At 38.0% G+C, this 27689-nt stretch overlaps 1 protein-coding gene across 1 annotated transcript in view; it reads right to left on the reverse strand.

The window, feature by feature from the left end:
• ZFPM2 (zinc finger protein, FOG family member 2) overlaps nucleotides 1-27689 on the reverse strand; it is a 421565-nt gene that overhangs the window by 176746 nt on the left and 217130 nt on the right. The window contains exon 5 of the mRNA XM_010863552.1: nucleotides 3297-3408. Within this exon, the coding sequence (XP_010861854.1) occupies nucleotides 3297-3408 (112 nt within the window). The remainder of the gene's footprint in view (nucleotides 1-3296; nucleotides 3409-27689) is intronic.

The raw sequence follows: 27689 nt of genomic DNA on the forward strand, positions 1-27689 counted from the left end.
GCCACGGGTTTGATCCCTGGGTTGGGAAGATCCTCTGGAGAAGGAAATGGCAACCCACTCCAGTATTCTTGCCTGGAGAATTCCATAGACAGGAGCCTGGCGGACTACAATCCATGGGGTTGCAAAGAATTGGACATGACTAAGTGACTGACCAACAACAAGAATCATACCCACAGTCTGTGAAGACAGAAGGCGTCAGAGCCCACGCAGTCCTGGTAGCAGTGATTCCTGGGGTCCTATTTTCCACAATGTGAACAATCCCTAGTATAATCCTAGAATACTGAGGTATTCACAGAAATCTGAGTGAACTATCCCCTTCCTCCGAAGGCTATCTGATTACTAGCAATTAGCATCAGGCCTCTGAAGCCCATCTAGGGGATCAGAGTAGAGTCTACAGCAGAGTTTTCCCAAGTGGTGTCACCCAGAGCACTAATTCCAATGTTCCTAAGGATCTCCATAGAAAAAATGTTCGTATATCATACAGTCAAATGAATTACAAAGACTTTTGTTTTATTTCACTACAGGACTTCTCAGAGCATTAATACCAGCAGGCCTTGTGAGTTTTCAAGAGAGGCCAAAATAGGCAATATTTGACCTTTCCTTTAATCTTAGGGTTATGTGAAATGCACTTTGGAAAGTGCCATATTATAATACTCTGTGATTTCAGAGTATTATAGTACTCTGAAATGCCTAAGTAGTATAAGAGAATTTACTCAGCATGGAATAGTGTCAAGGGGAAAGGTAGTCATACAGTTCAGAGAGTACAGGATTTGGAATTATCAAAACCTGGATTCAAATTTGGTTCTCTGTTAGCTCTCCATGAACAGAGACAACCATACTACTGCTCTGAGCCACTTACAACGTCAGGTTGTGTAAAATGAGAAGCATATTACCTATCTCATCTAGCTGTTTGAAACCTTAAAGCAGGGAGCACTTATTCTAATATGTATAACTCAGACCCTCAATTAGACAGATATGTGTTTGCACCCCACTTTAAACAGTTAGTAGAATATTAAAGAAATATATATGTGTAACTGAATCACTTTGCTGTACACCAGAAATTAACACAACATTGTAAATCAAGGATACCACAAAACTTTTTTAAAAAAGTGAAACTGAGACACAGCTACGTGACCATGACAAATACCTAATCTAGCCACGTCTCAAGTTCACTTTTTGTAAAATTGAGTACGATGTTAATTACCTACTAGGAGGTATTAAATGATGATTAAATGAAATAATGCATATACAGTAGTTACTGCGGTCCTTGTTATTTGAATTGCAATACCCAAAACTGGTCTTGTAAGTTGAACAATATCAAGTTACCTTTTGTAGGTTAAAAACTATTGTATTGTATATTAGGAATTCATATTGAGTAGATTGCAAAGGCAGGCAATAATAGCTAACTTTTTACAACTTTTTCTTTTTCTAACATATAAAATGACCATAAAATGAGGTGAAGAGAGCAATGAGGGAAGTGCATAGAATTTGGTATGGGAGTACCAAGGAGAGGATTGGGGGGTGCTTAATAAAGGGTAGCTGTTATTATCTATGTACAAACTGAGCACACAGTTGGGCTTAAGCCATGCTTTATGAGTTAATTAATAAGCTTCTGCAAATTATTCCCAATTGTTTATTACTAGGAGGATTCAGATATATCTAACTATAAAACACACACACACACACACACACACACAAAACCAAACACACAAATATGTTCAAAGTAAAGTACTCCACAGAGCACAGAATTACAATTTTGTTATAGCTTTTCCCCTTATGTAACAATATAACAATCTTCTCTTCTAAAAGAATGCCTGATTTAAACATGTAATGAATTTGGATCATGGTAGAACAACAACTGCCTCTTGGTTCCTCCACGTTATATCGCCATCATAGAGATAAGACATTGTACAACAAAAATTTATTCCCAATCATTGGTCCTACACTCCAAGCCGTCGTTTCTGTGGTTTGCATTCTGAATGTGGACACTGGCAAGCTGGTTCACTGTAATACTGCTTTCCATTTTGATAGAACATAGTGACATATCCTGGGAAAATCTCACTTCCCTTCTAGCTAAAAGCTCCCACCAGCATACCACAGGTATTTGGGGTTAGAAAATAAGTGGGTATGGGACCAGCAATTACAGAAGGAAAAGGAATATAATCAGATCCTGGTGTGCAGATTGTTTTTTTAGCTTGCAAATTCTCTCTTTCCGGTGTTTCAACTTTCAAAGGCTTATAGTAGTTTAAAGGCAATCCTCTTATAAGTGTACAAATTGTAATGATTATAGGAACAAGTTGTAATTGTTTCTAGCAAGTTTTTAAGAGTCTTTGATGTTATGATTAGTGTTTTATATGTTAATATATTGATAGGGGTGCTTATTTGCTTGTTCCCTTGTATGCTTTCATGGTTTCTAGGTTCAATGTGCAAACACATCTTTGATCTCAGTAGGTCTATTTGGTTAAAAAAGAAAGCGAAAAGAAATTAAACATGAGAAGCACAAGGTTTTGCAGTATTTACGAAGAAGCGAGATTAGGGATTTCACTCTCCAAGCACGGAGCTTGGGCCCAGAACTTGAATATGGAGGAAAGTGCAGCAAACCACATCACACACGCAGAGGGGCCTGAGTCTGGGGGAGCCCGTCCCACGACGTGTGTCAGGGAGCGGCGGTTCCTTTATAGCCTGGGTGTAGCTGTGTGACGCAGTCTAGGCTGATGCCACACTGAGCAAATCAAAGGCAAAGCTCTGCAAGCCATCGCTTCCTCTCTCCCATTTGCCTCCTGCCCTTCAGAAATCACCATGGGGAGGAATTCTCAGTCTTTGCAATGGCTTCCTTTTCAGCTCTGCTCTCATTCTGTGTGATTTCAAGAGACACAGAATTCAGTGCCTCCTGGAGCACGCACCTTGACACCCTGACACGGACTGCTACATTTCAAAAGGAATTTACTTTTTGATGCATAATGCCTCAGAGAGGAAACTGAGATCTCATCAAACCTGCTATCAATAAAAGTAACGGCGAGGAAGGTACTAGTCAAGACACTCAAATCCGTGGTGAGGTGAACGTGCATGGTGCCAAGTACAGGCCTAACACCTTTTGTTTTATGCTGAACAGGGGGAAAAAACCAGAAACAATCGGTAGTCTTTGCTGAAAATACAGGTTAGGGAGATGCACAAGGGAAAAAGGAGGAGAGAGGATCCCATTTTACTTTGTACTCCCCTTCCAGCTCATTGGTGCTGTTCTGCAACGCTCAGGTTTCAATACCTCCAAAGCATGAGCGAAAGGCTCTAGCAGTTACCTTTGCTGTACACAATGCAGTTGTTTTTGTTGTCTTCCACTCCTTGCCAAGTCACATCCAGCAGCCACTTGGGACCAGCAGTCAGCACCATCGGGACCTGAGCCTTTGTCTTCTGTAGAAAGAATGATAACAAACAGATGCCATTTGCTTTCGTTGATTACAAACTTGAATAATAACAGTACTAATCATTTTATTTTCCCAAATAACTAAATCTCCCAAACCATAATCCAAGTCCTATTCCCCCGTCTCATGATATCTTTTTTAAGACGACAGAAGCTGTAAAGCTTTACTGCTTTCACTAATCTGAATGGTAGAATTATTATCAAGATTTTTTTTTTTCCCTAAATGATACTGGATCAGATCTCTAAGATTAGACAGATCTCTTGCGGCTCTGAATTATAAAGAGAATGCAGATGACTTTCATTGCAAAGAGCAGAGTGTTTAGAAGTGAACTTTAGACACATTGTACTTTATTATCAACAGGATCTCACTATTTCCTGAAACAGACAGGAAAGAATTTAAAGAATCAGGATCCATTTCAAAGCTCTATCCTGAGCAACATTTATATTAGAGTAGGAATTTATTCTGAATGAATAATGAAATCCACCGAGCACCCTTGTCTAAGTATGGATATGCAGCCTGACTGAAACTGAAATAATATTAATGCTAATGACTCACTATACACTGTCTCCAAAAAGACTATAAAAGAGAAACTGGGAATAAATTCAGATGCAGAGCAACTAAAGCATGACAATTCCTTGCTCTGAGAAGCACAGAAGCAGGGAGACATGTGCTCTAGTTCTAACAAAATATTTTCAGTGTACATTTTAAAAATAAGGTTCATCATTTTAGGCTGTTTGGTACCCAAATTATTTGTCTTTATGTTAACATGGCAGGAAATCAACCAGGGAGGAAATAAGTAAGTCTGAGCAAAACTAGTGTTTCCGGATGAGTCAGAGTGAACCGGCTCTGTGAATTCAGATGTTTATCATTCACCTGCCCATGTTCTGTATATTAACTATCATAAAACCACAACACAGAGTACAATACAAGGGTCTCAAGGTAATTTTTGAACTAAATTTTCACCTAGATATGATCCTGCAGAAGACACCTCCGCCCATTTGGGGATTTGCTAACGTGTCACAAATTTCCCAAATTGGCATTAGGAAGTATTCACTGGAGGAGTTCTACATAATCTAGCCATTTCAAATCTCTCAGGAGTCCAGAGACCTCATTTCACTGGCCAAATGACAACAATGATAGTGCATATATTACAGATTTATTGATACTGCAAAGACATATTAAAAGCTATGCATCAAATCAATGCTAACCCATTTTTGACATATCAATTATATTGTAAAAGGTAAAACTACCATAAAATATACTTAATGGAAAAATCAACCATGGTGGACAAACTTAAAAATAACTCTAAAAATATTTCAAATATTAAAACAGGAGGTGGCAAGCTGGACCAACCCTAAGAAATACTAGTATACTGATTTTTCAGAGTCAAGTTAGTATGTTAGTCACTTAGTCACGTCCAACTCTTTGCAACCCCATGGACTGTAGCCCACCAGGCTCCTCTGTCTGTGGAACTCTCCAGGCAAGAATACGGGAGTGGGTTGCCATTCCCTTCTCCAGAGGATCTTCCCAACCCAGGGATTGAACCTGGGTCTCCTGTATTACAGGAAGATTCTTAACAATCTGAGCCACCAGGGAAGCCCTTTTATAGCCATACTTTAATTCATTTTGAAATCTTTAATTTTCAACTATCTATCTCAATATTTGGAAAGTAAAACCATGTGAAACAGTTATCTGAAAGCCCCATGGGAAGAAAGCAATTTCATATTACAACTTTTTAAAACAATCTAGGAAAAGGGTTATCAAGTTATCCCTCTGGTTATTAGTCTAAGTGATGATCTTGTTTTTCCATTTTCAAAATATAATTTGAGAATAAGTAAGCTTCTTCAAGGGTTTTCTTGGTAGCTCCGCTGGTAAAGAATCTGCCTGCCACGCAGGAGACTCTGGTTCTACTAGGTCTGGAAGATCTGCTGCAGAAGGAATAGGCTACCCACTCCAGTATTCTTGGGCTTCCCTGGTGGCTCAGCTGGTAAAGAATCTGCCTGCACTGCAGGAGACCTGGGTTAAGTCCCTGGGTTGGGAAGATCCCCTGGAGAAGCATCCTGGCCTGGAGAATTCCATGGACTGTATTCTATGGGGTAGCAAAGAGTCGGACACAATTGAATGATTTTCTTTTTTCAAGCTTCTTCAATCTGAAATGGTAGTGACTGATAAACAATTAAATAATAGGTCTCAACTGTGTATATTTCAGCTCCTTGTACTACTAGAGAAGCAGGAAAGTCTATAGATCAGGGTCAGCAGGTCTCCAAATCATAAGCAGAACAAGTCACAAGAGAGACTCTACCATTTCCCTAAACCTGCCCATGGGGTATTTAGTGGTGTTATTTGTAACTTCTTCTCTCTTCTGATCTTAAATAACAGACTTCAACAATAGGCACCTGGTTCATTTATACTGTAGTCTCTTATTCCATGAGAAAGACATGCATTTTAAATGATGTAATCTTTGTATGCCATAGTTCTTAAGGCCACATGCATTTTGACACAGTAAATCAGTTTTTATAATTTTCCATAGATAATATGAAAACTAAATATTGATCACAAATTCTTGAGGGGATCTTTTGCTGTAAAGTAAATCAACTGATCTGCCAATATCACAGTCTTTCATTCATTTCACAAAGGAACCTACTGATTCAGTCTTGTGCTTGGTGCTAGGAATAGGAGCGGGGCTTTTTCAGTGAAGGATATAGGTATATTAAAGCAAGTTTACTGTAAGGCAGAAAGTATCAGGGAGGGGGTGCAAAGTCATGTGTAAACTGTTTTGGGGTCAATGAAGGGCAAGCATCCTGTCCTGTGGACTCTTGGGACAGGATCTTGAAGTGTCATGCTCATGCTCAGCTGTGCCCAGATCTTTGCAACCTCATGGACTGTAGCCCACCAGGCTCCTCTGAGCAAGAACATTGGAGTGGGCTGCCATTTGTTACTCCAGGGGATCTCCCTGACCCAGGCATCAAACCTGTGTCTCCTGTATTGCATGCGAATTCTCTTGCTAAGCCATCAGGGAAGTTCCCTCTTGAAGGGCAGATAGGAAGAATTTGCCTTTGCTGGTAATGGCCCTGGACAAAGTCTGAGCAGTGTATAAGAGTGGTAGGTACAGGAAATAGTGACTAGTTCTGGGGTTCTTTGGTTTCAGTTCTTATATAAAGTCTTTATAGCTGTTCTTCATATACAGAAAGCCCTAGGTAACAGTAGGGTTTCCCCGGTGGCACAGTGGTGAATAATCCACCTGCCAATGCAGGAGACACAAGAGGCGTGGGTTCGATCCCTGGGTCGGGAAGATGCCCTGGAATAGGAAATGGCAACCCACTCCATTATTCTTGTCTGGGAAAACCCAGGGACAGAGGAGCCTGGTGGGCTACAGTCCTTGGGTCGTAAAGAGTTGGACACAACTGAGCACAGCATTCACAGGAAATAGCTTCCTGTCACCACTGGAATCATCACTGATACTATCATTATCACTATTGATAAGCCAAAGAACCATAACAGCATATGTGTCTAGAAAAGCAGGTTAGAAACAGATCTTGAAAGACCTTTTCATAGCAAAACTTTTTTTTGTGCCTAAAACTTACAGCAAAAGGAAGACGGTAAAGATGTTTTAAGCAGGAAGAATAAGGTTACTACTGTTGCTGCTACTTGGGCAAAACCTCCTACTTACAGTCCTCACATACATTTTCAGATAAAGATATTGCACCTCAAAGATTAAATAATTTCCTTTAGGTTGAAGATGAAGCCCATATTTATATTTAGCTCTGTTTCCAAACACTACTGCTCCGAGGGTGACCAACTGTCAGATTTTCCTAAGACTGAAGGGTTTCCCAGGATGCTGAACTTTTAGTGCAAGTCCTGGGCAAACTCAGATGACCTGTCCATCCCTGCAGCTCCTAGTCCAAAACAGTATTAATGGTTCACATCCATGAAACACTTGCTAAATACTTCTCCTGAATTATCTTATTTGATTTTTACAACTCTGGAAGTTAGGTATTAACCTTTTCTCCATTTTTTTTTTCTACATAAGAAAATTAAGATTTAGAGGATTTGACTTTGTGGCACAAATACGTATAGTTATTTGATATCTATTCTTAATGGCAAGTTAGGCATTGTATCTTTTAAAACGTTGGCAAACCTTTATTATGCCTGGGCTCAGGAAGAAGCTGACATTTCAAGAACTGAATTGAAAGGAAAACAATTTATTTGACTCCAAATCAATAAGGCAAAAGCAAAAATGTAGGAAAGAAACACTGTGAAAGCTATACTCAAGCTGTAAAGAATAAGTAGATAAAATACATCTCAAGGGACCAGTTATTACAGTTTTGAGGAGGCAAGTCAATTTCTTTCTGAAGAAGTCAACTTTTGTAGAGATTGACTGCCTCCAAAGAAGATTACCAAGTGTGAGAAGGAAGGTGTTAGTCAGGATTATACGAAATCTACACTCTAGCAAAATCCATGAATAGAAAATAACAATAATATCCACATTGATCATTAGGTTTACTTTCCCGTATCTCTACCATAAGGATTCATACAAGTCTAGAATGTTAAGGGCCAGAATCAACTTTAAAATTCAGTGAGTTTAATTCCATAATTTCACAAATGAATAAAGTGAAACCAAAATGTTTATCTAGCATCCTATAGAGGTGGGATACAATTGGTACAACATGTTGGCAAAAGAGAATGGATGTAAAATGTATGGTAGGGCCCAAAACATGAACACCCTGATCTCTTGGAACATGTGAATATGTTATTTTACTTGGCAAAATGGATTTGAAGAATATGCTTAAGACTTAGAGTTATGATATGGTGACAGGACCCTAGATTACCCACATGGACCCAATCTAAGCACAAGTTTCTAAAAGTAGAAGGGAAAGGCAAAACAGTAGTCAAAGAAATTTGACATGAAAAGGATTCCACCTGCCTCTCGCCCTTTGAAGAGGGCGCACTGCAGTGATGAACTGCATGTGTTGGGGTCTAGAAACTGGGAACGGGCCTCAATTGAAGGAAGGGAGGAAAAGAGGGATTTCAGTTCTGTGGCCTTAGGGAACTAAATCTGCCAACAACCTCAACAAGCAGGAAAGAGATTCTTCCCTAGAACCTCTAGAAAGGAATGCATCCTGCTGACAAATTGATTTTAGTTTGGTGATACCCCTACTGGATTTCTGATGTATGCATGCATGCTAAGTGCTCCAGTCATGTCTGACTCTTGGACTATAGCCAAAACTTTGCAACCCAATGGACCATGGCCCGCCAGGCTCCTCTGTCCACGGGATTTTCCAGGCAAGAATATGAAGTGGGTTGTCATTTCCTTCTGCAGGGCAATCTTCCCGACCCAGGGTTCAAACCCATGTCTTTATGTTTCCTGCAATGGCAGGTGGGTTCTTTACCATTAGCACCATCTGGGTAGAACTTTAATATAGTACCTATGTGTTTTAAGTCCCCAAGTTTTTGACTATTTGTCTTGGCAGCAAAAGAAAACTAATACAAAAAACATTCAAATGTACTGACTTACAGTTTAAAAAATAATTTCCTTATCAAAAGTGTGAAAGAACTCTTAGTTGGAAAAATACCAAACATACATTGTTATTCCACAATCATCAGATATATTTAATATTTTTCCCTTAAAGTATGAAGAATACAGTGGTAACCAATATTTTTTGTTTCTATAACTGGGTATTTAAAACATTTTATGATTCACTATTAACTTTATAGTTGACACGTGACAGAAAGGGCATTACTGTCCTTGCATTGAGATGATCTAGGCTATAATCCTGATACGGCTATTGGCAGACTCTGGGACCGGAAAATCAGTTAAACATCCTGAATTTCAGGATAAGTATCTGTAAAATGGGGATAACGATTTCTACCTCAAAAGTTGTCTTATCAAGTGACCACTATGGTGCTTTATACACCACAGATACAGTGCAGACTTGTACCGACTACCTACATGAATAAATAAATTAAAATGTGCAAAGAGTGCTTCCAGAATTCCTATTTCTCAGACACTGGTAATGTTTATAGGGATTAGGACAGAAGTCAAGACAAAAGCTATGATCCAATTTAAAAATGGTGGTAGTCACTATTGTTATTGATTAATTATTTCCACCTCTCTATTTCGCAGGTCTCTTTTAAATTTAGGTATAGGAATATATGACTTCACTCCACCAATGAAATTGAGTGATTCACGTCCCTTTTACAAAGGAGCTGTAAGACCAATGGACTCACCATCATGCCTTGCCTCTGTTGAAGCGACTGTCAAGCATGTAAAGAAGGAAGACCTCCTAACCACAGAGGCCATGTAATATGAGAAAGAAACTTCAAAAAAATGCATTTGGCCCTGCTAGGTCTTAGTTGTGGCACCAGCATCCTCCTTGCAGCACACAGGACCTAATTCCCTGAGCAGGGGTTGAATCTGGGTCCCCTGCACTGGGAGCACAGAATCTGAACCACTGGACCAAAAGGAAAGTCCCAGGGAACTTTTTTCATGCAAAAAAAAAAAAAAAAAAAAAACTATTGCAATATTAGGGTTGCTTGCAACCTCAGCAAAACCTAGCTCATCCTCATTTATACACAGGTTTTCTTCATTTTTTTTTTTTTCTGTATTGAAATAACCCATAGGGTTTTACAGGTTACAGTTTGTACTTTATATCCAGGCAGTCTCTTTTGGTGACCAATTTAAGATATAATGGGAACCTGAATTTCAGTTAAGCTGGAATGTTTTAAAAAGAAAAAGAAATAGTGTGTGCTTCTGAGGCTCTGCTTTGTAAGTTTAAGAAAAATCTGCACTCCTGGACACTGTTGAACCCAGAGTTTCATACTTAGACAGTCTACAACTAGACAAACTTGACAAGGACAAAATGGGTCAGAAGTGTCATTTCTTAGGAATAATTAGAATCATCTAATGTGGATAAAAGAGGTCAAACTAGCATCCACTTCTCACTAACCTTTGGAGTTACTGGACCGACAAAGGAGGTAGCCTTCAATAAATGTTTATACTCAAGCCAAAAGGTTAATGGAGATAAAAGTAGGCAGTCCAAAGGTAAAGAATAGAGGATAATTCTAACCCAAGAAACTGGTGACATAATGCTGTCTTAGGGATTCCAAATTTTGCTGAAAATAATTGCTTAAGATTTCCAAACTCAGGCTTACAAAGAGCTAGAAGTCTTAGGAAAATTTGACCCGTGAGAAGAGACTGACATTACAGTCTTAAAAAACAACCCACCCAGAAGTGGCATTTGATGGAAAATTTGGCCTCCACTGACTTTAGCTGGGAAATATAAAAAAATCTCACTAGAAAAGCTCAAACTAATGCCATGAGATACACTTTCATGCTGCTGAAAATTTTCCCAATGTGTTATTTCCATAACTTGGTAATAGGTGAAAAGCACTGGGCCTGTTTGACAACATTCATAGCTATTTCAACAATTCATAGCTGTTTCTATTCTCTCAGCTTTAAAAACATATTTGATATTAGGTATTGGAGAACTTCCAAATTACTGTAGACATTAGATACATATAACTGGTACCAGAAGAACACATATACATATGTACACACACACACACAGATATAAATATTCCTAGCCCTTAGGAATGAGATGCCACCATCACTGCCAATCTCTCCCAGTTGAATTACTCTCTACATCTAAATGAAAAAAAAAATGATACTGCATGTGATTTGACCTTGTACTACCACAGGGAAAATTTTACACAGTAAAAGTTTCGGTTAATGTATCCAAGCAGTTCTCCACACTGGAATTCAATTCAAATTCAATCTGACAATCATGAAAACATTGTACCCCTCTCCTTTTAACTGTGTGAAGTCTCTAGCGGCAGTGAGCTAAAAATTCCCTTCACCAGCAGCCGAGTCTACAGAGGCATAATAACTTAAAATCTTGGACTACCTGGAGAGGGGAGAAATGTCAACTGATAACTGAAAGCCCTCCACAATTGTATTCTCAGTAATTCTGGTCATGGTATATAGCCTCAATATTACTGATTTGACCAGAACTATAAAACTTTAGGATGATGATTTCCACCTAATGAACTGCTTTTTACTAAATATCCTTTAAAAAGTTATACAGGACACCTCATGAATGTTTGAACTTGATGCTACCGAGGTAAACAATTTGTTTTTTCTTTCAGAAAATAAGAGTGTCACTTTAAACTACACAAACAGGATCATAGTACCTCATGTGGTCCCAAAAGGTCAAGTTACTTGCATGACGATATAGAACCAGCTCAGAGAAGGCAATGGCACCCCACTCCAGTACTCTTGCTTGGAAAGTCCCATGGACAGAGGAGCCTGGTGGGCTGCAGTCCATGGGATCTCGAATAGTCGGACATGACTGAGCGACTTCACTTTCACTTTTCACTCTCATGCATTGGAGAAGGAAATGGCAACCCACTCCAGTGTTCTTGCCTGGAGAATCCCAGGGACAGAAGAGCCTGGTAGGCTGCCATCTCTGGGGTCGCACAGAGTCGGACACTACTGAAGCGACTTAGCAGCAGTAGCAGCATAGAACCAGCTTCTCAGCTGTAACACCTGAATATTCTTCATGACCAGAATACTGGACTGGGTTGCCATGCCCTCCTCCGGATCGTGCCAATCCAGGGATCTGGGCATCCATTAAGATACTATGTTTCCATTTAAAATAAATTATAGGTTTCCATTTAAAATAGAATAAAATGGTCACTGTGGTATTGATACATTGGGATGTCCCTTGAATGAGAAAAGCAGTATTCCTTTGGGTGTGTATGCCTTGTCTGAAAACAAGAAGAGTATGTGTGTGTGTGTGTGTGTGTGTGTGTGTGTGTGGTGTAGAAACAGATTTAGACAAGTTAGTTTAAGAATTTTCAAACTCATATCAAGAATCTCACCTACAGTCAATGCTTAAAAACAAAATAACTTAGTAAAATATTATCCAACTTCCATTGCTTGGAAAAAAAATGCTAGTCACATTTTCAAACTTAAGTTCAAAGAAATTAAGAATATTTTAAAATTAAAAATACATGAAAAGTCTAAAAGGGAAGGACATCAGTACTGTGCTATAATAAGAATCACGACACTATATACCATTAGGCACAGAATGGATTTATGAATGGAAGTCCCAGGAAGGTTTCATTAGAATACTGTTTTTCTTGAGCACATTTCTATAAAATATCATTTAAGGATGGCATGAGAGTGAAATTCCAGAGAACTTCAGCTAACAAATGTCTCCAAGTTCACTGTGGTATGTGGGATCGCAAACATGATAAGAGATTTTTCAAAAACAAAATGAGTGTGAAATACAATGATAGAATTCTTGGCTACTATATACATACTCCTTATGTCAAAGACAGTTTTATCTCTATGAACCCAGAATTTAAATAATCATTATCTCTGAGGTATATTTGCTTTTAGGTCTCAAAATGGCTGAACACATTATCTTAATATGAGTCACTGCTTAAATATAGAAATCTTAGTATAAGAAAATAATGATCTTTGTGAAAGGGAACACAAATAGTTCCATATATACAGATCATTAAAACAATCTCTTAACTTCCAAATAAAAATAATCATTTTGTTACATTTGAACAATAATATAAAGTCATTGTTTAAGAGTACTCATACTAAAGGTACAGATACTTCATTTTTCAAATGGGAAGAATCTTTAAATGAGTAATAAACATCTACGTTATCCAGATATTTATTATACTTTCATTTTCAAAAAAGAATAGACTCATTTCTCTTTCCCTTTTGCCAACTTCACTCCCACAGTCTCATCTGTTCTCCACATACATTTGGCTCCAAAGAGGAACTACTCCCTCCAAACTGGCAGCCATTAACTTCAACCTTTTATTTTATACGGCTCTGAAAGTCACAGAGTGTTTAAGGAGTGTTGTTTTGCTCCTGGCAGAATTTCTGGGCTTGCACTTGGTGCAATGTGCAGAAGAGTGTGAGCGCAGAAACCTTGGGAAGGGAAAAGTAAGTTGCTCGAGTAGCCCTCCTCACACGAGGCTGTCAGAGAAACCTGGGCAGGTCTCAGGGGCCTGGAAAGCAGTGGATCCAGCCCGGTGACCTGAGGCCAATCACTTAACCTCTCCAGTCTCACCCTTCTCCACTGGAAGATGATCTCATAGGTCCTTACAGCTTACAATAATGTCATTATAAGCCTTCCCATTATAGAATTTTTGTCAAGTCTAAATGCAAATCTTGAGTGTGAAGGAGACAATAAAAATGAAAATTCAACATACTGGGTTTATGCTTAAGGAAATGCTACTATTTTTATTGGCAAAGCAATAAATGAAGCGATTCTAATTTACTTTACTTGGGTATTTTAATACCAAAGAAAATGGTGGGGTCAGAGAAAGTGGTGTGGTGGAAATAAAAATGTTTATATAAAGAATCTAGAGAGCAGGAAATAGATCAGGCATTGAGTGGAAGAGAGAGAAAGCTCTATTCTACACAAAGTCACCCTTAGATACTGAGCTACGTGTATTCCTCAGGCTTCAATCCACTGCAATCTTCCAGCCACCTTTTAGACTGTCTCTTTGTGATTACTGTTTTAGACAATCACAAGGCAAAAAACAAACCAACCAACCCAAAGCATTCTTGATACTAATATATATTTAAAAATTAAAAACAAATATAAAGGTTTCTTTCTCTTCTGGTTACATGTTGTTTTCATGATTTGAACCCTTAGTTTCCTCTATGACCTAAATTATTAACAACTCACCTATGTTTTTAACTTAAAATATATTATACCTGATACTCTGAGATTTGAAAGTCATGGGAAGAGTCTACAGCAAGCCTGGAAGAATAGGATCGAGGAACATTTCCCACTCCAAAGAGAAAAAAATGATGAAATTGTTGAGCTATATACTAAGTGCTGTGATAAATATAGTACCCTTTGGGAAGGCAGATTTTTAGGAGACAAGTTATTGAAAGTAGGGTGCAAAAAATTAAAAGCTTGGCAAACTAGTTGGCAGAAGTGTGAAGGTGCTACTGAGTCAAATCAAACAAAGCTTATCTAATCTGTGAGACTCTTTAATAACACAAATATTGTAAACACTTAAAGTATCTATAAAGTAAGACTGGCCATGAGAGTGGTTTTCATTTTTTTTTTTATTTTTTCAAATCAACTGATACAGAAGAACTATACTACTTCACTTTCAGAGAATCAGTCAAGTGCTCACCAGTAGGGGCTGGCCCTCCCTTCTAGAATCAGTGCCTTGATTTCTATGGGGGACAAAGGAGAAAGGAAGTCTAACCAATGAAACAGATTTAGCTGTAACTACAGGCTCCTGACCTAGGGGAGCTTTGTTCAGTATGGAAGTCAATCTGGACACATTTCTCAAACCATGTTCTGTGTAAAAGGAGTCAAAATATAAATAAAAGAATCAATGTGTATAGTTTGAGTACAAATACCAGGATTTAGTTGTGTGTGAATGATATTAAAGCTTGCAACAATTTGGCTTACATTGTTCACATATGTATTTTTGCCACATTAATGATCTAACATTATGTATAAACTCATTCCGATTATTAATAACTGATCAGTATTTAAAACAAACTCCATGTACCATTTCTATTTTGAGAAACTTATTTAGGTTATTCTGCTTTTAAAATAATCACTTTATTAGAAATTAAGTATATTCATTATTCATTCAATAAACTAAACTAGATAAACTAGATTGAAATTAGATATTCAACTAAATATCTACTATATAGAAAATGCCAAGAATAGAGAGATATGAGTTTCGTTTCCTCTAGATGCTCACAATGCATAAATATCTAAATGATATACACACAGATTATTTAAATCAATCTTAATAATCAAGCTTATTATAGTTTAAGTGTATGTCTCACACATTTGAAAACTGCAATGCATATCTGATGGTCAATGACCAAACGAAAGCATAACAATAGATGAAAAGTAGTTAATACACACATATTAAGGGATCTTCATGAGAATTAGGATTATACTTCGAAGTTTAAAACACTAAAACTTTCTCCTATATGGGTGGAAAGTCTATCAAATATGCCTTATATTTTTAAACATTGTACCTAAAATGTAATCATAAAGGCTTTTTATATATATATTTAGGGTTAAGCCAGGCACTTCCACTTTTATCAAACATTTTGATATATACTATATACTGTATAGTTTACTATACATACAATTATTATTATTACTGATAAATGAAGTATATCATAAACATATATGAAAAATATATTGAAGACCATTTCAAAACTTGAAATATTTGGTGGGAAAGTAGCCCAGATAAATTATTTATGTATTATTTTAAGTGTATACTCATTAACTGGCTTATCACACTTAAGAGATGGTTTAAAAACCTATACTATGATGTCAGCTGAGTTCAAACTTCATTTACAACAGCAGTAGCTGTACGACCCTAGGCAACTTGCTTAACTCCTGTGTCTCAGTTTCTTCATCTCTAAGTATAATAAAAGTATTTATGTTGTAGGATTATTTTGAAGATAAGATGAGTTAATGTATTAAAAAAGTGTTAGTCACTTAGTCGTGTCTCTTTGTGACCCTATGGACTATAGCCCAATAGGATCCTCTGTCTGTAGGAATCTCCAGGCAAGAATACTGGAGTGGGTTGCCATTCCCTTCTCCAGGAGATCTTCCTGACCCAAGGATTGAACCCAGGTCTCCCGCATTGGAGGCTGATTCTATTCCTTCTGAACTACTAGCGTACAGGCATGTTATTTATTCTATGCGAGAGTTTGCCTAATGTTTCTAATATTGCTAAAGAAAGATGTTTCCACAGAAATACAGAATTCCCAGTAAAACAAGAATTTTGGCTGGATGGAAAAGTGACACATTGCCCTAATATATGATATACAGTATTTCATTAGGCATTAACTATGTGTTAAAATTCTAGGTGTTACATTAATTTACAAAATAATTTTCACAACAATTTTATGAGAAAGATATCATTATGCCCATTTTGCATAAGCAAAAACTGAGACTCTAAAATGTTAAACAACTTTTTCAATTTCACATGGTTCAAAATAGCTTTAATCATAAACTGCCTTCTATTTTCCCCTTAGCAAATCTGTAAGAAACTAAATTCTTTCCATGTTATTAGAGCAATAAGAATCTTCTCAGGAATTGTGTTAAATATCAATTCTTCATATCCATGAAAACTAGCTTAAATGATCTTCCATGAGTCAGTGGTTAGCAGTTTCTGTTTTACATTATGCATGATTCCTAGCTTCACTTTGTATAAGCTAATTGCATGGTGCCTCATTAATAATCTTCAGGGGGTTTTGAGCTGTGAAATTTATAGCTCTGTAGTGAATTATTTCTCACATTTGCACAGTTTGGGGTCTTGAAAGTCTAGTTGAGATACTAAATACCAATAGCAGGCATCGAGTAGGTATACGGGGAATAGAATTTAACATAGTCTAGTTAGGATGGAAAAAATACTGAAAAGCGGTAATGCTTTCCAATGTTCTTAATTTTATGACTGCAGATATTTTTATACCTGTAGAAATGATGACAGCTTAGAACGGATTAAAAAATAGCCTCTATACAAATCTCCAATCATAAGCAGAATTCATGATGAGATCCAAGATGTCGTTAGCTAAAATTCACGCAGTTCATCATTGACTGGGCAAGAGCAAATGAAGAGCAGATGCTCTTGGTGCTCAGCTGGTCAACAGACATAGTAGGGCCTCGTCACAATACTTAAAGGTGAGGGATCAGCATGCTATCTGGGCTGCAAGAGATTACCACTGTCCTTCATGCCTGGCAGGTCAGCTTTCTTCTATAGAACCATTTGGATGCAGTGACTTAAGGAGTTTGAACAGCCTTGTGAAGTCCTGGCTCACTGATGGAGGATTCTCCACCTAAAGAATTAACTCAGTCTGAGTTTAGTTAGCATATTCCTCAGTTTAAATTGGTATTGCTCACAGGTAGAAGGGATCAAAATACAGAGCAGTTTTATTGGCTGGCAAAAGTTCAAGGTCAAGCTGGAAAGTTAAAAAGAAGCCTCAGAGAAAAGCACTGAGTGAAAACACTGTACTGGTGGGAAATGGGGTAGCTCTTTCAATTCAATGGGTCTGAAACCAAAGAATTTGCTTATAATCCAAATATGATTTATGGCATACTCGCGACAATGTTCTTCCACGATGGGATGAGCACAATGAGGAAAAGAAGCCGAACCTTCAGTTTGTATACTTACGAACTTAACAGAGAGGCAGTTAATACAGTGCCCAAAAGGATGACCTCTAGAGTCAAATTGCTTAAATTTAAATCCAACCTTTGCTACTCATCTATGGTGTGATCTTGATCAAGTAGCTCTATTTCTCTGTGCATCAGTTTCCGTATCTGTGAAATGGGAATAATAATACCTCATGGGGCTGTTATGAAAATGAAATAAACTGATACATATAAATCATCTAGACTGGTACTTGACAAATACTGTTTGTTTCTAATTATTATGAATGTTGATTTGAGAAAATGGGGAAAATTTAAGAAACAGTTTAACATCTGTAATAAGTCCTGGGTCTATTTAGCTTATTCTATCCAGACAATTGATGCCTTTGAACTGTGGTGTTGGAGAAGACTTTTGAGAGTCCCTTGGACTGCAAGGAGATCCAACCAGTCCATTCTGAAGGAGATCAGCCCTGGGATTTCTTTGGAAGGAATGATGCTAAAGCTGAAACTCCAGTACTTTGGCCACCTCATGCAAAGAGTTGACTCATTGGAAAAGACTCTGATGCTGGGAGGGATTGAGGGCAGGAGGAGAAGGGGACGACAGAGGATGAGATGGCTGGATGGCATCACTGATTCGATGGACGTGTCTGGGTGAACTCCGGGAGTTGGTGATGGACAGGGAGGTCTGGCGTGCTGCGATACATGGGGTAGCAAAGAGTCGGACACGACTGAACGACTGATCTGATCTGATCTGATGAGCCCTTTTCTTCATTTGTAAAGAGAAAGATCAGGGCACCTGAACTTGTAGGGCACCTCTGGCTCTAGAATTCCATATACTCTGAATAGAAGAAAACATGAAACAGATTCATCTAGTGTTACTCAGCCTTTTAAAATCTATGCTCTCCTTTTTTGATGTTAAAAATACATTTATGATCTTCTTTATTATTTAGATATTTAAACAAGCATGGTGGCTATAAATACATCAAAGAGATGATGCATCCCCTAGGAAGGAAGATAGAGTCCCTTCAACAAAAACACATACTTTCATGTGTACACTTTGATGAGGTTACTCTCGTATTACTTTGAGAATCACAAAACAACCTCACTAATTCACATTAAAGTGGATTTTCCCTAATTCAACTCTGCAGAATTAAAGCTAAACTATAAACTCAAATGGAGTTCACACCACCCTTTGACTTATGCAGAGCAAAATGCTTTAATTTACTGCTCTATCTTCCTTTTGAGACTGTGCCCCCAGATAACACAACAGCTTGAGTATATACTTTCCTGTTATGATATTACTAAGTTCCAGTTTCTGAAGACCAAGACTGTAAGAGCTTTTTTTTTTTTTTTTTTTTACCAAATTTGGTTTGTTATTATCCTTCACAGTCCTGGAAAAAGTATCCTTCCTATTATAGCCATTCAGCGAATACTTTGCAATCATTGTTGATAAAGGCACAACTTTCAAGATACACAGGGGGTTCCTAGGGATTCCAGGTGGCACAGTGGTAAAGAATCTGCCTGACAATGCAGGAGATGCATTGTCAGGCAGACAATGGGTTCAATCCCTGGGTTGGGAAGATCCCCTAGAGTAGGAAAAGGCAACCAGCCCCAGTACTCTTGCCTTTAAAATTTAACGGACAGAGGAGTCTGGCTGGCTACAGTCCATGGGTTGCAAAGAGTTGGACATGACTGAGTGACTGAGCACACACACATAAAATACACACACCAGTTTTCTTTTGACTAGAATCATACTATTTATTTATTCTACCACAGACAGAAGAAAGTTTGGTAGTTTTTCACTAGACCAGTTTAAACTACACTAAAGTAAACTCAATGATAAGGTCAGTTGATGGTAAAATCTCAAGCATGAGAGATGATATTATGTCCTTACTTATTACATATTAATACTAAGTGTGGATTATAAATAAACTGCAGAATTTAAAAAATCTTTCCCATTTAATTATTGTGAATAGACTAAACATACAAAACCAAACCAAATTGTCTTGTAGTTTTCCCATCTTTAAAGCAAAGATTTGGTGGGGTGGAGGGGGAGGGAAGGTCAGGGAGTGAAACTGGTGATAAAAACGAAGGGTCCAGTGGGACCACTGCATCTAGAGTCTGCTTTCCAATAAGACTCAACAAACAGCTCTGATCAGAATCTAAGTGATGGGAAACAGCCTGTAGCTTCGAGATTAGCTGCTTCACACTATTTCTGAGTTAAGCCAACACAAGTAACATCATGAATGCATAATTATAATTATGCATTTGAGTATGCATAATGATCTTAAAATCGGTAAACAAAGAAAAGACATCAGAATTTCTCAGCTATTTTAGGTATACTGTTACAGAAGACAAAATATGGCTCAGATTTTAAAGAAGGGTGACTTACTGGAACTTTGTAGCATGAAATTTGCAAACTTGAGGAAATTACTGATGAACCAGTATTTCTTCAAAAAGTCCCTTTTAGGAAATTCCACATGAACAAGTTTAGTCAAAAAAATGCAATGGAATATTATAAATATATGAAGCAAACACTCAGGAATGCTCATATTTAAAATACCCAAGCTTAGAGACAGAAATAATAATAAGGTAACATTTTGAACTTCTGATACCATCTAATAAAATAATGCTTGTCCCTGGAATTGTTTGGAAAATATAATGAACTGTGATTGAAAAGTGAAAGTGTTAGTTGTTTCAGTCCTGTCCAGCTCTTTGCAACTCATTACTGCCAGGCTTCTCTGTCCATGGGATTCTCCAGGCAAGAATACACGAGTAGGTAGCCATTCCCTTCCCCAGGAGATATTCCCGACCTGGAGATCAAACCTGGGTCTCCTGCATTGCAGCAGGCAAAAATCTTTACCATCGGAGCCACCAGGGAAGCCCTAGAAAGTGAAAGTGTCAGTCGCTCAGTCATGTGACTCTGTGATTCCATGGACTGCAGCCCCCCAGCTGTCCATGGAATTCTCTAAGAAAGAATACTGGAGTCAGTAGCTATTCCATTCCTTCTCCAGGGGTTTTTCCTGACCCTGGAATAGAACCCAGGTCTCCTGTATTGCAGATTCTTTACCATCTGAGCAACCAGGGAAGCTTCAACTCTGACTTGCTAACATAAAACAGAAGAATTGAAAGAAGCAGTGGAGAGAATTAACCACAAGAGGGGAATTTTTTTTCCCCCTAAAAATTGCTAGAGTCCTAAAACCTAACCACAACAGGGTCGAACCTGAATTTGTCCAGTTTTGATGTAAAAACCTTTTCCTTTCAGCTTTCCAAAATGAAGATGGACCTTCACTTTAAGGGTAATATTCCTTCAACTTCAAAAGGCAGTTATGGCATGTATTAGCCTTCTATTTTTCAGGAGAAATTATTTGATATTCTGGAACCCTAATCTTTTCTCACGGTACTATTTTTACTGCTTTTCTCTGGAACTTGGCCAAGGTCTCCTCATTCCTCTTAACAGAGCCTTAAACTGAATACCCCTATCTTAACAAGGGTGTCGATAAACCTGGAAGCTAATGGGTCCTACAAGGACCTGGTTCATGCACAGGGTGAGAGGCTAAGGATGCACTGGAGAGTGTTTACTCCTCTTCAATGAGATGGGGAAAAATGAAGTCAAAAGCCACCTGGACCTCCTTTCATCTTTCATATACTTTTCCTTGCCCTTCCTTCCCACCAAATTTCAGAGAAACCATTCAATATTCTTATCAAAGCTGTCTTTTCATTGATTTTTCTGAGTATCGTGCTTATTGCTTTCTTCATCTAAAATGCTTATATCCTTAAGTCTATCAGCTTTTGATCCAAGTTGTTTTGATATGTATCCCAATAGTAATTGTTGATATTGTTTATAACCATCTTCTCCAGAGTTTTGTTTCCCTACTCCTCTCATCTTTTCCCTTCCCTTTCCATTCCTTCCCTGGCCACTTCCTCCTCACCCCACCCTTATCTCTCTTTCCCACTCAACTAGACTTTGTTTGGTCCAAAAAGAAAATTTTGTAGCATGGTAACATCGTTACTGAGCTTGGTCATCATTTGCCTGTGTTGACAACTGAACAATCAGTTGAAAATCTCATATTAAATCACATAACCTGCTATTTTGTTTGCATGTTAATTCTTAGTATATATATGGTTTTTTCTGCTGAAGTCAACTTAATTCTATTTCAGTTAAACCATCTAATACATACTGATGACCTCCAATGGATGATGGCAATCCTAAGCATAGTAAAGATGACAAAAGAACCATTATTTTAAAAATGACTGCAAGGTGTTAAATTCTGGGTTGTGGAGAGGAAAAGGATGAAGAATCAGGTTGAGGGGGTGTCTTAGGTATTCCCAAGACAATGAGAGACTTGGTTTGAGAAATAATTGCAAAAGTGACTTGGATCCTGAGGAACGAGATTCGAGATGGTGATGGAAGACAATTCTGTCAAATAAGTGAGTGATAATCCAAGTTTCACCCATGAATTTGGAAGAATGTTAGGAAAATGATTGTTTGAACTTTCCACTATTTATCCCAGGGGAATGAACATTATCTTTTTTTTTTTTTTTTCAGTTTACTGGAACATCTGTCTTTTTGACTATGTCTTGGTTCACATGCTAAAATGTTACAGACACAGAGATAATTTAAATATGTAGTGATTCTGGAGAGAGAGGGAGAATGAGCATAGGAGACAGTAAAGTTCACAGACTTTCTAATAAAAAGCCAAGTCTAAATATATTATTAGACATTTGAAAAATTCTTCCACACTCTAACGAAATATTTATAGTTTGTTTCTCTGTCAACAATCTTACTTTATTTTTCAGTATTGGTTTAATGACATTACTAATGTTGGAAATGTTAGATGACCGCGCTAAAGACATTCCTTAATCAAAACAGGAAAAAAATAGTGTGAAATGATTAAATACAGAGAATCCAAGTTATAAATGGACTATAAGAGTTCATTAGCAAATGCATAATTTAGAACTCAAAATGCATTTTTCACCTTCATCAGTGTTTCTCAAACCAGAGTCTGTAGTCCCCTTGGGGTCTTTATTATTTTGGGGCATTTTTTTCAATTTGATGTTTTCGTTTTGATCCTAACACAACAAACATGACAACAGACACACTTTTATCTTACATAATGGCAAAGCATATCTTTGTAGTAAAAAATATTACATTCAAAATAACAGTAAATAGAATATTTTAATTTATTTAACTTTTTGTTTTTCAAATGGCAATGTGTAAATCCCTGGAAAACCTTGAACCTACTGAATTGTTTTTTCTTCAAAAAGAATCTGTATCTTATTCAAACTGAGCAAGGAATTGGCATAGACCCAATACTGCAAATGGTAAAGTTTCAAGGTTAGATTACAAGAAAGTTATTTAGCTCTTAATCTAGCTATATATTAGGTATAAATTCCTGTGTCCAGGAATAATGGTCATTTGTTAGAGGAAGGACAGAAAGGGAGGGAAGATATTCCTTATCTTTCTCTGGCCCCAGGAAAAATTTTAATAGGATTTGTCTTCTGCCTTCTCCCTTCTCTATTCCTGTCTCCCAGATTGTGAAATCATTCTCCCCTAATCCTTGGAATTTTCTGAGCTGCATCAACTCCCCTGGAACAGGTCTACCCTTGAGGTACAGGTGTCCTATCTCACAAATTACCCCACGCACCAAGATGACCATTCTTCTCTATTTCAGCATGCAACAAACCCACCCTTCCCCTAATCCCGTGGAGCAGCTAGCAGAAAGATAGCAGTCTGAGTTAACTGATATCAATGCCACCAATATAATTATCAAGCTATGCCTGTTTTTCAAAACATTTTTCTCCCGTTTTCCAAATTGGAGTAGATACAGTCCAAGTTGTGGTTTGTTCATTTTGTTTTTACAATTTCTCCTGCAGCTCTCTTGGTTAAATATTTGATACTTGCAGAATGGCAAAGGTGGAACTTGGGGCATTTTTAAGTGAGTATAATCAGCAAAAGTAAGTCAGAAGCGCTCTGTAAATAATGCATAAATTCGGTGGCCACCGAAGCCTGACATAGTGACTTCTGAGATGTTTTGAGTGGGCTCACTGGTTACCAAGTTACTGCCATGGCACTCGGATGAACTGCGCTCCTAAGAATTCTGTTCTTGTTTCAGAGAGTAATTTCTGAAACTGCTGAACTCTGGGAGCTCTCTGTATCACCGCCTCACTACCCAGCGCTTGTCACTAATTGGCAGCAGCTGCTCCAGACAGACCTGGTCTTGAGAAACAGACTGAACGCTTTCCTCTGCCCCCAGGAAACGTGTCTCTTCAGGTGAGGTTTGAGGCCATGTGCAAAGCCCCACATCAGGTTTGTTTTCCTGCTATGCGGCCAATGGGCAAATTGAGGACCTTGACATTTTTCGTGTCATTAGTTGACTCTTTCAGATATTCTGAAAATAAGCACTTTTCAAGCAAGGTTTTTTTCTTTTTTTTTTTTTTTTCAATTCCTGATGTAAGGGCCACACAGCACTTAAACCATGATATGAACAAATGCATCTCCGAGAGCTTAATGCAACTTGGCATAAAAATCAGGCTGATGTCCAATTTCTTATCATGTTGTTAGCCGGTTGTTGTTTCCTGGATTCAGAGTCACTCTTAAAAGTGGGGAACAGAGACCCATTTTCACTAACAATTTAAGCATAATATACTGACCTTCATTATTTCACGTTTTCAAGGAGCCCTGTTGACACTGGAGTTCCAATATCAGTATTTTCCCAGAATCCTAGCCCACCAGTGACATCATTTTTAATGTTTTGCTCTTAACAATATTATAAAAATGAATCTTATTCTGTTTTTAATCACAAGCCTTATCCAGCAATCAAGGCAGGTATATAATAAGCTAAGCTACTCTGTAAATCTAAACATTCTCTACAAATGGAAAAGATACAGCCTGGGCTCTCTGATTGTTACTAAGGAGACTATCTAAAATGAAAATCTGATTAACCCTTTTGCTGCCTGGAACTACCCATGGACCATGTTAGGCTGACTTCCTTGCACTTATCTCTCCTTTTTCCCCCTCAAGAAATTCATAATTGCCTTGCTCCAGAGTAGTTCTGCTCTGGTTATCCTATCTGAGAGGACTGTGATGGGTGGTGGTCCCATCTGGACAGCTGAGTGGGGTGGCGGCCTCACCACTAGGAAGCAGGCATTACAACAGAGGGCACACGGTTTTCTGCTTACTTAAGGCATCAGTTTGATGAAATCCTTGACAACATTAAAGGATTCCCATTCAATAAACAGCAGAGTACTACTGTATTTTCCTTTCACTCAGGAAATGACTTGACAGTAAACGCTGTATGTTTCACAAACATATTTTCTTCAACTATTTTTGAATGACATTAGCAACTGTTAACATTTGCTAGGAAGAATAATATTTCAAAGAATTATGCAGAATTTTAGCCAAGAACAAATATCCATCAGGCACTCTATTCTCCCTGTACAGGTCAACAAAAAGGGAGTTCAACAGCGAGGGAGAAGGGGATAAGAACACATATTTCCATGTAATTTTGACAATGGGAGGCTGTGCACTAGAAATTCATGAATAGTTAGATTTAGAAAACTAAGTCCCGTAACAAAATTATATTTTAATGTCTGGATCTTTCAAAGTGCATGATTAGCATTCAAGGTCCTTTGTAAACTCCCACTCCCTACTGCCTTGACAATGGTCTTCCTCCAAACCTCTCCAGAAGGATGTCTTGTTAGTTTTCACCTAGTCTTTCGACTGGAGGCAAAATGGCCCATTGTTCCTTCCCTACGTATGGCTTGATTTCTCCTTTCATCTTCTGATGGAGCCATTCGCTGAATCCTGAATTTCCTGCCTGCTCCTCTCAACCAGTTCATACCCATCACTTCCTTCAGACCTTGTTCAGCTGTCACTGCCCTGAGGAAGCACTTCCCAATTAACCTCCTTCCCTCAGCTCACCCTTCTACGTCCCCTGGGAATATCATTGCACTGTACCATTTTGTACTTGTTGATACATTGCTTGTAATTGCCTTTTTTTTCATTGTGTCCCATTGCATTTGCTTTTATCACTAGTCTTATGATTTTTGACATTTCAACATCAGTATCAATGTCCTCTACACTACAGTTCATCAATACTTTATAAAAAGGATACATTTGAATCAGTTCTAATGAGGTGGATGAAACTGGAGCCTATTATACAGAGTGAAGAAAGTAAGAACGAAAAACACCAATACAGTATATTAACGCATATATGGAATTTAGAAAGATGGTAACGATGACCCTATATGCGAGACAGCAAAAGAGACACAGATGTATAGAACAGTCTTTTGGACGCTGGGAGAAGGCGAGGGTGGGATGATTTGAGAGAATAGCATTGAAACATGTATATTATCACATGTGAAGCAGATCACCAGTCCAGGTTCAATGCATGAAACAAGGTGCTCAGGGCTGGTGCACTGGGATGACCCTGAGGGATGGGATGTGGAGGGAGGTGGGAGGGAGGCTCAGGATGGGGAACACATGTACACCCATGGCTGATTCATGTCAATGTATGGTAAAACCCACTACAATATTGTAAAGTAATTAGCTTCCAATTAAAATAAGTAAATTAAAAAAAACATTTATGACTAATTAAAATAGATAATGCTTATAAGTCACTTCAGCTTTCTATAGTTTTAGTTCTTCACACTGAGTTTTGTAAATTAACAATACCTCCAGTATACTTCTTTCAAATCTCAAATCTTCAGCTCAGACTGTTTAAGCATATTTCTTTCTAGATATGAGATATTTGTTATGTCTTTTTTTATATGATTATATCAAATTCAACATGTCTAAAATGAGATAAAACTTCTGTAAGACCCAATTTTCCATAATATTTCCCTATTTCTATTAAAGGTACAAATTAAAAAACCTTTTTATATATCTAGCATTTCTAACTTCTAAGTATGTTTAACTTTTGCATATGATACTATATATGAATCAGATGGTTGAATGGCATCACTGACTCATTGGACATGAGTTTGAGTAAACTGCAGAAGAAAGTGAAGGGAAGCCTGGTGTGCTACAATCCATGGAGTCACAAAGAGTCAGACATGACTTAGCAACGGAACAACTGCATATGAAGAACTCAAAAAATGACTAACAAATTACACTTTTTGGTTGGGTATTCACATGGAGTATGCAGTGCATCTTCCACATGGGAAATAATAACTGAAGTCAACATCATCAGAAATATAAAAGATCATGTATGTCAAGGCTGCATATTGTCACCCTATTTATTTAAATTATATGCAGAGTACATCATGCAAAATGCTGGGTTGGATGAAGCACAAGCTAGAATCAAGACTGCCGGGAGAAACATCAAAAACCTCAGATATGCAGATGACACCACACTTATGGCAGAAAGCAAAGAAGAACTAAAGAGCCTCTTGATGAAAGTGAAAGAGAAGAGTAAAAAGGCTGGCTTAGAACTCAACATTCAAAAAACTAAGATCATGGCATCTGTTCCCATCACTTTATGGCAAATAGATGGGGAAACAATGGAAACAGTGAGACTTTATTTTGAGGGACTCCAAAAATCACTGTAGATGGTGACTGCAGCTATGAAATTAAAAGAGGCTTACTCCTTGGAAGGAAAGCTATGACCAACTTAGACAGCATATTAAAAAGCAGAGACATTGCCAACAAAGTCTGTTTAGACAAAGCTATGATTTTTCCAGTAGTCACGAATGGATGTGAGAGTTGGACCATAAAGAAAGCTGAGCACTGAAGAATTAATGCTTTTGAACTGTGGTGTTGGAAGACTCTTGAGAGTCCCTTGGACTGCAAGGAGATCAAACCAGTCAATCCTAAAGGAAATCAGTCCTGAATACTCATTTGAAGGACTGATGCTGAAGCTGAAACTCCAATACTTTGGCTACCTGATGTGAAGAACGGACTCACTGGAAAAGACCCTGATGCTGGGAAAGATTGAAGGGAGGAGGAGAAAGGGACAACAGAGATGAGATGGTTGGATGGAATCACAGACTCAATGGACATAAGTTTGGGTAAACTCTGGGAGTTGGTGGGGTCGCAGTTCATGGGGTCGCAAAGAGTTGGACATGACTGAGTGACTGAACTTAACTGAATCAT

The sequence above is a fragment of the Bison bison genome, unplaced genomic scaffold, assembly GCF_000754665.1.
Source record: "Bison bison bison isolate TAMUID 2011002044 unplaced genomic scaffold, Bison_UMD1.0 scf7180017864491, whole genome shotgun sequence".
Lineage (NCBI taxonomy): Eukaryota > Metazoa > Chordata > Mammalia > Artiodactyla > Bovidae > Bison > Bison bison.